Raw genomic sequence first — 12,923 nt, 5'->3', positions numbered from 1 at the left:
TTTCACCTTTTCACTTAAAGGAAATACTGTGTTTTCTTTTGGCATATTTGACATCCCAGCATCACTGCTCTTGTGCTTTGGGGCCATTATTGCATAAAAGTAAAGTTAAGGGTTGCTTAACACCAGCACTATAATACCACGACAGTTGATCTGATAATGAAGATGGCTTCTAAGTATCTAATAGGCACGTAGTATATACTGGATATGATGGACAAAGGGATGATTCATGGGCTGGGTGAAGGGACCAAGGCAGCACCACATTTTATCACACTACTCAGAAAGGCAAGCAGTTTAAAACTTAGGAATTTTTTATTTCTGGAATTTGCATTTAATATTTTCAGACCATGGTTGAACAGGTAGCAAACTGCAGAAAGTGAAACTGTGGATAAAGGGGGACTACTGTATGAAGATAGATACTTATTTCTTTTTTTCTACATAAAAGTAAAGTATATTATTTGTACAGTTACTGCTTTTTTTTTTTACTTTGTATCAGATCTTTATCAGCACCTAGGGAGCCTCCTTTTTTTTTTTTTTCTTTTTTGTATTTGACAGCCACTTTCTATTCTCTTGTTAATACGTTGAATCAGACTTCTCAGGTTTCTTTGTGAGAGCTTTTTCTTTTTTGCCTTTGTTGATCGGGGATACTGTCTCTTCTGGGTGTCTGTGTTAATAGCCTTTGGGCCTTACTACCAGGGCTTGCCTGGCATATATATCTATCTGTATATGGATATATATATGTGCACATAAATATAAACCTATAGAAAGAGGCACAGGGATTAAAGAGAACCATTGATGTTCTAAGCAGATAAATGGGAGAATGAAAGACCCTAGATTCTGTATTGCCTCTTCACTATGTCTGGGGCTCCAACTTTCCAGCTGGTAAACATTTCAAATATTTGTACTATCTACCTTCTACCCCAAACAAATGCTGACATTACTGCGGTCAGGCAAATCACCTTAGTCTCCACAGTGCCTGGTAGATAGTTGTCCAAATGAACATTACCATGCTGTCTAGCTGGTTCTTTATTTTGCTGACTTCCTTCCTTCTCCTAAAGCCTAACTCTGAGCATTCTTGAAAGACTAGTTGGCTCTTGATTCTTTCGTTGTCCTCACTGCCACGGTCCACAGAGAACATAGCAACTTTTAGAATTTCAGCTGCTACATTTGTGGATGTTTCCTACGTCCCCATTTCATTTATTTTCTCTTATGTTCAGGGCTTTTAAATCTGCCTCTAACACATCTATGCTTTGTGTACTAGGTATATTTATTATGTGTTAATCTTTGTATCAAGGTATTATGCATTCTTTTTTATAGATGAAGAAACTTATGTTCAGAGGGATCACATAACTACTTAGGGACCTATGGCTAGTAATTTTTGGAGCCATAACATGAAGTCACTGTACTTGACTATTCCCTGGACCCTCACACTCAAAACATAGAAATAATGTAAACATCAGAAGGTATGAATTCTAGCCTTGGTTCTGCTAGAGTTGACTCTGATGTTGGGCTATTTGCATTACCTATATTTCATCATCTAGAAAATAAGGAGTTAGTTAGGATTTGGGATATAAATCTAAGATTGTATATAGGACAGGACTTATCAGCCAGTTCTTCTATACTTCTAAGAGTTCTAAGAGCCAGGGCTGTTGCTTCTCTACTTAGATATACGTGGAGTGATCCTACCGTGCGCTACTTTTGTTTGGTTGGAACTTTGGTACCAAACCAGTGGATTTACTTAGGAGATAGATTCACCTCCCCTCCAAATATGCAGTTTTTTGGTCTTACTAAATGAGTTTGTCCATTGACTCCGTGATTTTTAGACAACTGTACAAAGTTGATTTGTATTAAAAAATTCTCCTTTTTTAAAAGTTAGGCATAACCCAGAAAGTTATATGGGTTGATTCATTTTTCTTAGTTTTTTTCCTAAGTCTATTACCATGTATCCATTTTATACAACAACTATAGTACTAATGTGTTTTTAATCATGGCTGCAGATCTATTTTGATATTGTTATATTACTTTATGACATGATACATTTGTTAGTAAAGATTGTAATAAAGACTTTGGAATAGTCTACATTTTATCTCTGAGTAAATTCTTGTATTCATTTATTTAAGTATTTGAGCTTTTTAACATTCTAAAGTGGGATCTGATTTTTACCTTGGATATGCTCTGTATAAAGGTGGCTTTTCTAGCCTTCATATAAAATGTTTATTTTATTTTTAATAGAAAGCTAATACTTTTTATTGGATAATTACATCAATTTAAAAGGATAATCTTGTTTTATAATTTAAGGATAATTTATTAGCAGAAAGTGTAAAATAAAGTACTTTTTAAATTGTCATTTATCCAATTTGGATTACATATAACTATAGGAGATTTATTAAAAATATTTTATGTAAAATATTTCAATTTATTTTTTTCTTCTTGTTGCAGGAGCTAGAGTTAATGCCAAAGACAGCAAATGGTTGACACCTTTACACAGAGCAGTTGCATCTTGTAGTGAGGTATGAAATTTCTTTTAGTAAATATATTGTATATAAGAACATGAAATAAGTAGGCCTGTGTATGAGTCCATATTCAAATTCTGTGTTTTCATAGTGGAAAAAGCTACTGAAATACCTAGACTGGTCATTTTACTTTAGAATTTGTACAAACCAAGTTAATTGTTCCATTTCTCCTTTCGTGTATAAAGCGTCTTGGAGAGTCTGAAGTAGCAGAAAATAGAAAAAACACTACTTCTATTCCTTCTACAAGGGAATTATTTTTCTATCTTAATTCTTCTCAGGGCTTTACTGGTTCACAATAGCTTGTTCCAAAGATTCTGCTGATTGTGATCAAGAAATAATCTCATCAGTGTATAAGATTAATTGAAATATTATTTAAACACTGAAATTAGTTTCAAAAACATTACTTGATTGTACATTTTATCAGTTCTAAATATAGAACCTTAACATATGTGAGATGTCTTATACAGAAGAATACTTCCTTGTTTACATCCCTGTATATTGTTTGCTAATCAAGAAAATGAACATTTTTAGAGAATGTCCATTATTGCAAGCATTTTTATATTTTTCATATTTTCTAATCCTACACTTGATCTTAGCCAAAAGGCCGAGAAGCGATCTCTTCTAATCTTAATGACATCTTTATAGGATAGATGAAACTATGTAATGATTCACCAGAAACTACTCAACTTGAATAGAGATAGAACAAAAACCTGGACCTTCTTTTTTTCTGTCATTTTACTGCCTTTATAAAATATATTGGGTGCTTTTCTAAAATGCTGTGTCCAAAGCACCCCTCTTACCTACCTTATTATAGTTAGTACTTGTTGCAAATTTTAAAAAATTAAAATATAAAAGTATGTGATTGTATAAGTTAATGTTAATCCATTGTTTCTTCATTGTCAAATTGTGAGAGACAAGAAAGGAATTCACAGTGTTGCTACCGCTCCTTCTCTCCATCATGGGACTAGGTAGTTCTGGAGAAGGAACAGGAGCTCTAACTAGTGCCTCAGGAGAAACTAGGGGAAGCTTCTGCCTCTTTGTCATTCTGTCTATTCATTGTGAACTACGTCTTGAACCTAGAACATGAGCTGGGCAAGTGAAAAGACATAGAGGGGAAAAGTGGTTGGGAAAGATTATAATCCTTATGATGTGACAGAGACAATCTGTTAGCTGTAGCCTCCTAGTTAGGAGGAGGATGGGTACACCTGAGCATGCAACCCCTGGGTCCTTAATGTCCTATGGCTGATAAACTTAAGAGAATTTAGATTTGGAGACACTAGCTTCAGTTAGCTAGTGCAGCTGGTTCAGTTAGCACCTGCAACTTTTTGGCTATATGGTGTTGGACAAATCTGGGAGTTATCATGAAAACTAAGACATATTTGCCAAAGTACTTTGAATTCTGAAATTCCATGGTAATGCTGTTAATTCTGTGCTGTTAATTCCATAAAGATGTATCTTTAAATACAAGCAGTTAGCTGGGTGCAGTGGCTAAGGCCTGTAACCCCAGCAGTTTGAGAGGCTGAGGCGAGAGGATCACCTGAGACTAGGAATTCAAGACCAGCCTGGGCAAAACATAGTGAGAGCCCATCCCCCAAAAAATAAGAAAAGTGAGCTAGGCGTGGTGGTGCACACCACACCTGTAGTCCCAGCTACTCAGGAGCCTGAAGCAGGAAGAAGATAGCTTGAGCCCAAGAGTTCGAGCCTTCAGGGAGCTGTGATCACACCACTCTACTCCAGCCTGGGTGACAGCAAGACCTCATCTCTTAAAAAAAGAAATACATACATACATGCAGTTAAAGAAGATAAACATTACTATTTTTGGAACCTATTAATATCAGTCATACCTACCCATTTTTCAGTATGACTCTTAGAAATATGGCTCTTAAAATTAATGGAATTTTACCAGATTAAATCATTAGAAGGTACATTTTGTATATGTAGAGGTTGTAAAACAGACCAAAAATTCTTAAAGAAAAATTGTTAGAAGATGGCAAGTTTCACTAGACATGGAGCCTGAATCTAAGGGCAAGCTGTAGGTTAGAAGGCAGTAATACTAGTAAGTTTCTTAAGTCTGCTCTTCAGCCTAAATTTCTAGGCTATGTAGTGTTGATACTCTTTTGCAATATTATGGGGAAGAGCTATAAAATGTGGCTGTTCCATGCAAATATAACTTGTATAAACAAGGTATCATTTTTCTTTTGGAAAGAAAATCTCATAATTAGCAAAACTGCTAGAAAACCTAGATTATACTTATTTCATTTAATAGAAAACATACCTGAGGCCACAGAGAAATATGTAAAGAGATGGGTCTTTCAAAGGCAAAATTTTAGGTAGCTTTTGGTTTATATTTTTGAGATCTATCATGGGAGAAGTAAACCCTATACAAGTTAATTGGAGTGACTATTTTCTAAATTCCCCCAAAGACTAATAGCTAACACAGTGGTAGATGTGTATGTAGGAGAGAAGTTAATTTATCAGACACAGTAATGCCTTAGGGCTTAATTCCCTCACTGAACCTGGGTTGAAAAAGACTGATTAATCAGGTTAAATATCCCAGATTCATTTCCTAACTCTCCTTCAGTGACACGGTTTACACACACCACATCCTACTAGTCACCTGCCTCAATCTATCTACACCACTCTGATTTGTGACTTACCATTCGTAGTATACTGGCAGGGCACAGCGACTGATGCCTATAATCCTAGCACTCTGGGTGGCCGAGGCAGGAAGATCGCTTGAGCTCAGGAGTTCGAGACCAGCCTGAGCAAGAGCGAGACCCTGTCTCTACTGAAAATAGAAAAAATTAGCCGAGTGTGGTGGCACACACCTGTAGTCCCAGCTGCTTGGGAGGCTGAGGCAGGAGGATTGCTTGAGCCCAGGAGTTTAAGGTTGCTGTGAGCTAGGCTGACACCATGGCACTCTATTCAGGGCAACAGAGTGAGACTCTGTCTCAAAAAAAAAAAAAAAACAAACAGTAATATACAGAAATTATATTATTGTGTGAGATGTTAGTGGTCCATCCAAACTTTATTTATTTGCAAATATATAGCCCTTCTTTTTCCTGTGCCTTGAGAGAGAGCTGGTGCTGTGGAGTTTCTTTTAGATTGACTGCAAGATATTATTAAATATTCTTTGAGTATAATTGTTTAACCTTTTGTCATCACCTGCTATTTTATAATGTCATTTAAATTGGTGTCATGGAGTGTTTACTTAGCTTTTTTTTTCCTAAAGCACACCAGCATTTTTTACACTCATCCTCTAATAACTGAAAAGTTGGAATTGAAGTTATTATGGTAACACTGTTAGTGAAACCATCTATGCCATTGGTTATTCCCACATTTTCTGTATGTTTATAATATGCTGATAATATGATCTAGAATTAGACTAGGACATGACATCAGGTTCTTTGGTTTGTAGTTCTAGGAATTCACGTGTTCTTATTAAATGTCTGCAGCCTTTAGAGATTTTCTTCAGTTTTCTCTGAATTTTCAAAGATCACTGCTGTTATTATCTGACATGTATTAATATTACTCTGAGTAGGAAATAGGACCCAGGGTTCAAACTTTGATCTCTCTTGATATTCTAGAGTCTTAGTTGCTATGTTTACTACCTTTACTTACCATGAACTGGATTTATTCTTGCTTTTTAGTGAAACAAAAGAATAGTCTTGATTTTCTTATTCTTCCTAATGGAACATAAATATTTCCCAAACTTTTCAGAAACTTTAATGTTTGCATTGTGAATTCCAGAGCAGGAATGAATAAGGCAAGGCTGGCATCTTATTCCTGAGTAATGTCGTTTCACAGATGTACCACTGTTTGTTTATCCATTTTCCTATTGATGGACATTTGCATTTCTGGTTTTTGGCTATTAGGAGTAAAACCGCTATGAGCTTTCATGGATGAATTTTTAAATTTCTTTTGGGTAACTGACTGGAGTGGAATTGTAGGGTCATACGCCTCCATGTATCTTTGATTAGCTGGGTTACTTCATTACAGGTTCATAGATTACCAGACATCTCCCTAGTCTTTTGCCAAACGTATTAAGTACTTGTGCTATTTCCCATATTTCAAGCAGTTCTGATTACTGTTTAGTTTAAAGGCTTAAAAAGCTATGGATGATTTATGGCTAATAGTATTTTGTTTAATCTATAAATATACTCTGCATATTTATAGCTATTTTTACTTTCTAACACTTTTCACATACGTTAGTTTATCCTGCCTTGTAGCATACTTGAGAAGAGTGGTGGGCAGGTAGTATTCCCCACCCCTTTTACAGATAAGAACACTGAGGGTATTTTTTATAAGACTTGAATAGTATGCCTTATAAGTAATACTATAGAATTGAGATGGAAACCCAGAGTTTGTTCTCATTCTGGTCCTTTTCATTTTCATATGTAGGTTGTCATTCATCTACCAAAAAATAGTATTATCACTGTAAGGGGAAAATTTTACTAAATTTAGTTCTGATTATATTATTTAATGTTGTTGGCATACTGAATTCCATAGAATCCTTGCATGAGTCCAATTTATAGACATGGTAATGTGAGGTTTTCATCCTTCTGGGAGATAAATCCCTTTGGACAGTAAAACTCTTTTTCTTCCTCCCTACCTCCCTTCCACAAATTGGACAGTAAAACTTTTAAATTGCCTTAACTTTCCCACTAAGCAGCATTGTAATAAATACCTCGTCTTTTTTTTTTTAGTTCACTAGATCCTAGTGGTTTTTCATTTTGTAAAATATATCATGTATAATACTTTTGGAATTAGTATGTTTTTAATTTGTATATATTCAGTCCTTAAAACTGTTAAAGTATAAATTAATTGTATCTTGCTATCTCAAAAAACAAAATAAGAAGTGAATATATTTGAAAAATGTTTCTCAATATTTCTTCTTACACATTTTGATAGGAATTGCTTTTATTGGGAGGGTAGGGAAAGGGAATACTTTAAAGGGAGGGTAAGGAAAAGGAATATTTTTTCTTGATGCATCTTATATGACTCTGAGTACTGCCTTTACATTCAAAATATTTTGTTTTCTTAGGTAAATTCCTGCTTGTTTGTAGTAGGTTCTATCAGAACTTTTTATTTCCTTCATATATATATTTTTTTTTACATAGTATATGAATAATTTCTAAATCTCTTATTTGTATAACTTTTATCTTCATATGTTTTAGGAAGCAGTTCAGGTACTTCTGAAACATTCTGCAGATGTTAATGCTCGAGACAAAAACTGGCAAACCCCGTTACACATAGCTGCTGCTAATAAAGCTGTAAAGTGTGCCGAAGCTTTGGTACCTCTTCTGAGTAATGTAAATGTATCTGATCGAGCAGGGAGAACTGCATTACATCATGCAGCTTTCAGTGGACATGGTGAGGTAGGTGGCATTTAATTAGTGATTTTTCTCTTCTAACATCCATCCCTAGTGATTAATGAACTTGCCCTTTTTAGCCATTCATTAGTTCATGGTAAAAGCAAATAAATATCTATTATATCTTGCTAATTTTTGTCTAATTTTGCCTTTAGCAAACCCTCAGACATGTTTTTTGTGATTTAACTTTCTCAAATTTAGAAATTTACTTAGTAGATGACTGCCCATGCACTTAAAATTTATAGCCAACCTACAGTGACAAAGGAGAACACTGCCAACTTAACACAACATAAAGAGTATTTTCTATAGTTGTAGAAAAAAAATTTTCTAGGAAAATAGAGCAATCTCACTCTTCTCCCAAAAGAATAGTAGCAAAGGAAGGCAGAGTTTGGAAAACATATTTTCTTATTGTTTATTATCAACATTTAGTCAAGAGAATTCTTCAATGACAAAGCCATCAAAGAAAACAATTTAAGAAAATTAGTATTTAGTTATCTTATACAACAAGCATTGCCTATGCTAGGTGTTGTCATAGTAAAGGTTGGGGTTTATGTGTATATAGAAGACTTAGGGAAGAACAAAGCAGAAGAACCTTTGAGGCCAACTTGTCTAATCCTTCACTTTTTTGCAAACACAAAAACTCAAAGAGGTGAAGTGACATTCCCAAGATTCTGTGGCTGGGAGCTAGTGTTTTTTTTTCACGGTATAGTAGTCCTCCCTTATCTACAGAGATACGTTCCAGGACTCACAGTGCATGCCTGAAATATCAGATAGTACCAAACCCTATATACATTATTTTTTTTTTCTATACATACGTACCTACCTATGATAAAGTTTAACTTTAGGCATAGTAAAAGATAGACAACACCAATAATAAAATGGAACAATTATGGCAATATACTGTAATAAAAGTTAAGTGACTGTGGTATGTCTATGTATGTGTCTCTCTCTCTCTCTCAAAATATCTTATTGTAACGGTGCTGTACTCACCTATTTTCACACCACGGTTGACCGTGGGTAATTGAAACCACAGAAAGTGAAACTGCAGATAAGAGGGGACTCTGTACTTCTCCGATTTTGTGGCATAAGGAATCCTTGTCTCCACTGCAGTTAAGGTCACAGATATCCCTATTTAAAATCTATAGTGCCTTTTCCAATGGAGAAACTGTTGTAAATATAGTTAGGCATTATTATTATTCTTGGTACATTATGAGGTAAGTAGCCTATTCAGTGACCTTCAGGTCTAATCGTACTTTAGATACTGTGTTGGTGCTTGAATTAAGTTTAAGACATTTTGAGATGAGAACGCACTTTGCATTTCAATAACATTTTGGGCTACAAGTAGGAATAAAACCTTTATTAAATATTCCAGCTTTAGACTTTCCAGATTTGTACTTAGTTCATAAAATAGCAGGACACAAAGTAGCATCTTAAAAAGATACCAGTGGTGCCTAACTTCAGTAATACCCACAGTTAACCCTTTTTTCATATTTTGTCCTGTTATTATGTTAAGTGGCCTTCAATATTTAGTCTAGCTCCTTCATTTCTACAAATGCAGACATTCAGTGCCAGAGATAGAAAAATGAGTAGTTGTTACAAGTGGTATTAATAAACAATTCTACTTCAGAATTTTGGTGAAAGTGTATTTACTTTTATTCCAGATGATCAAACTACTGTTGTCTAGAGGTGCCAATATTAATGCTTTTGACAAGAAAGATAGACGTGCTATCCATTGGGCAGCATATATGGGTATGTACTTTTTTAATTTGCCTTTTGACATTATGTATTGCTTTTTGACATTATATGTGAAAAATTGTTTTAGTTCTTGCTGTTTGCATAACATTTGTCTTTCAGGGTAGTGTAAAGTTACACAGTATCTGAGTTTGCTACCCAGGTGAAACCAGCCTGATGGTGGGGGAGCTTTGGAGTGCTCTGGATCCAGTTCATCTAAAAGCTGTTTGAAATTAATTCTGTTTACCTACAAAGGGAGAGATATCCCAGACACAGGCCTAGGGTACATAATTTAGGATTGGTGTTTAGTAAAAGCCCATTCTCATACCCATCCTTGTTCTTATGGAAATATTAAGGTAGAAGTTACGAAGATACATTAAGGAGCCTTACAGTAATGTTATAGAAAGAATTTGAGGGTTGGAAAACAGGCTCTTCTGCTGTAACATGATATACATGTTCTTTAAAAATCTTATAGTCTGCAAAATTGCACTCTAAAACTAATAGAGCTCGTGGTGATAATAGGACTATGGTAGACTACCCAAAACCTATGCAACTGTGTGACAAGAGCAGTAACAAAAACATTAATTGCTTCTTGAGATAACTTGGAGAGCCAGGGAGGCAGATCAGCCTATCAGGATATTTTAAAATGCACAAAAACAGCAGAGTAGAAATGCTGGCTTCTGGATGCTGGGACCAAGCAGATGAAAGTAGATCTCTAAACATGAGGGAAATACAACCTACCATGGGTTTGTGGATTGCCTCCAGTTGAGCTCCCAGAATAATTGAGTGTGTGTATCTCAGGGGGCCTAGAATGGTTTTGTTGTCCCTGATCCACTAAGTGTCCCTTTTCAGGCCTCTCATTTGTGGTTGAAGAAAGCATTCTGTGTGTCTTGGACCTCACTACATATTTTCCTCCGTTTTGTGCTGCTATGACAGAATACTTGAGACTGGGTAATTTATAAAAAAAACAGGAATTTATTTCCTCACAGTTCAGGAGGCCAGGAAGTCCAAGATTAATGTACCAGCATCTGGTGAGGGCCTTCTTGCTTCATCATAACATCGCAGAAGGCATCGCGTGAGGGGGCGAGAGGGAGCCAAACTCATCCTTTGTAAGGAGCCCACTCTTCAGATAACGGCATTAATCTGTTCATGAGGGCAGAGTCCTTATGGCCTAATCACCTCTTAAAGGTCTCAACTCTTAACACTGTTGCCTTGAGGATTAAGTTTCCAACACATGAACTTTAGGCAACATATTTAAACCATAACACTGCCCATTTAATTTTTGAGCATAACCGTTCAGAGATTCATAATTGTCCTTTTCCTTCCCTTACGCATGGGACAAGGTGAGTATTGACAGACAGCTTTTTAAAACTGTTCGTTCAAGGGATACAGGATTAAGGAGTTAAACCTATGAAAGTAGAAAGATACTGACTGGTCACTGATCTTATAGACAAGCCTGAAGTCTAGGCCATTGTCACCTCTATGTTTTATTCAGAGAATTCATCAGTATCAGTGTAAGAGACATTAGGGATTACATGTAGTCTCGTAATCTATTTCTCACAGTCTTAATAACCCTGGCCTTTTTCCATCACCTGGTTGAGGCTCCCTTAATTTTCTCTTAGGCCCTACCTCTTAGGCTTGAATTCTCTGTCAGTGTTCTTTAGTCCCACCTCTTCCCCAAGTGAATTGATCATTTTCTTCTCCCCACCCTGTGCTTGCTCCTGCCATCAACCTTCATTGAAATCTCTTTACATATTCATCTTTTCTGCTGCTCTCGATACTTTTAGCAATATCCATCCGAGTTCTGCCTCAAATTACCTTAACTGTGATGACTTGGACATAGAGGTACTGAATAAATATTAATTACCGTGATTAACAAGCCATCACAGTATGTCTTGAAGCAGTGCCTAATTCGAATGGACGTGAGATGATGTTTTTTCCCCTCCTCCTTTCCTTGAAAACTTACAAATTCTAAACATAGCTCATTTTACTTTTCTTATGCATTCATGAACAAAAGAAAAATGGAGGGAATTTTCCAGATTTCTGAAGGATAGTTATTTACATTTATCCAGTTCACATTACATGGACATAATTTTTAAGAGGATGTCATCATTGACTCCTGAATAATGTATGCCAAACATGTCTGATAGATGCCGTGCTAAAAATTGACCTAGATGAATTAAATGAAATCTAGTCCCCTTGGTCACATCATTCTGTAAATTGCTAAAGAAGACATACTTATTTCTGCCAGGATTTTACCTAGCTGGAATGATATCATTTATTTTACTCTAGAACTTTCTTACCTTTTTTCTTTTAAATAAGTCGCCTCCAAACTGGGTATGGGAAGGCCCCTTCTTCATATTTTCGATGGTCAATTAAAGGGATTTATCCATATTTCTGAAATGTGCTCCAATATTTGTCACATAGCCCCTTTTAAAATAGGGCTTTTTCAATGTTAGGAAACATCATTCTGCCTGGAATCTGCTAGTTTATACAAACAATCAACATGATCTGCATTTTTTACTTAGAATGATATGTTGGTTTTAAACAGTTAATCTAATGTTTGTATATGTGCTTTCTAGTCTTAAACATCAAGAGAACTTAGTTTCTTTTTGGCTATTAGTGAATAATATGCACTTGCTCTGTTTAAAAAGCTGTATTTATGTATGAGCCTCTTGGGCTTGTAAGTCCTAATTGTCACTACATTACTCTAAATCCAAATAGCTGTCCTTTTTGAAGCCATAGATAGTTATGTGTAGTGAGAGATCTTTTGTACCAGTTAATACTGTTATACTATAGTCACATTTAATTTGGCACCTTATGATTTGATAAATAGCCTTTTTGGTTTTTTTCTAGAAACATAGTAGTAGATGTTTCTTTTTCATATTGAGATGGGGGAAAGAAGCTGAAAATATCCACTTTAATTGATAATTTGTATATAAACAACTAAATCTGCCTGAATCTTTTATGTATCTTGCAGTATCCTGGCTTAATTTTTTCAAGGGAGGGGTCCTCTGTTTGAAAGCTTTGTTTTATAGTTTATTAACTTTATATACTCATTGTCTCTGAAGGAATTTTAAAAAATAGCATCACAAGCAATTTATTCAATGGAACAAATATATATTGGGTATTTGTTTTGTATGTAGCGCTGCTCTTGGCCCTATGGAATATACCAAGAAGTAGAATATACAACCTTTTGAAGGGATATAATATATTTGAGAAGTTAATACATAAAGAGTAATTAAAGGGTTAGTAACTAATGATTCAATTTAAGAAACATCACAAGGTTTATAAAGCTTCTAGGGAAGAG

The 12,923-nt window shown here is 35.3% G+C and overlaps 1 protein-coding gene and 1 pseudogene across 3 annotated transcripts in view; one reads left to right on the top strand and one right to left on the bottom strand.

The window, feature by feature from the left end:
- Positions 1–12,923, top strand: part of ANKRD28 (ankyrin repeat domain 28) — a 112,230-nt gene that overhangs the window by 47,738 nt on the left and 51,569 nt on the right. For all 3 annotated transcript variants that reach the window (XM_069473267.1, XM_069473266.1, XM_069473268.1), the window contains 3 exons: positions 2,437–2,507; positions 7,688–7,888; positions 9,544–9,631. In XM_069473267.1, coding sequence (XP_069329368.1) covers positions 2,437–2,507; positions 7,688–7,888; positions 9,544–9,631 — 360 coding nt within the window. The remainder of the gene's footprint in view (positions 1–2,436; positions 2,508–7,687; positions 7,889–9,543; positions 9,632–12,923) is intronic.
- On the bottom strand, positions 2,980–3,126 carry LOC138388681 (U2 spliceosomal RNA; annotated as a pseudogene).

Source organism: Eulemur rufifrons, chromosome 7, assembly GCF_041146395.1.
Source record: "Eulemur rufifrons isolate Redbay chromosome 7, OSU_ERuf_1, whole genome shotgun sequence".
In the NCBI taxonomy this organism is placed as follows: domain Eukaryota; kingdom Metazoa; phylum Chordata; class Mammalia; order Primates; family Lemuridae; genus Eulemur; species Eulemur rufifrons.
This window is presented reverse-complemented; position numbering and strand designations above follow the sequence as displayed.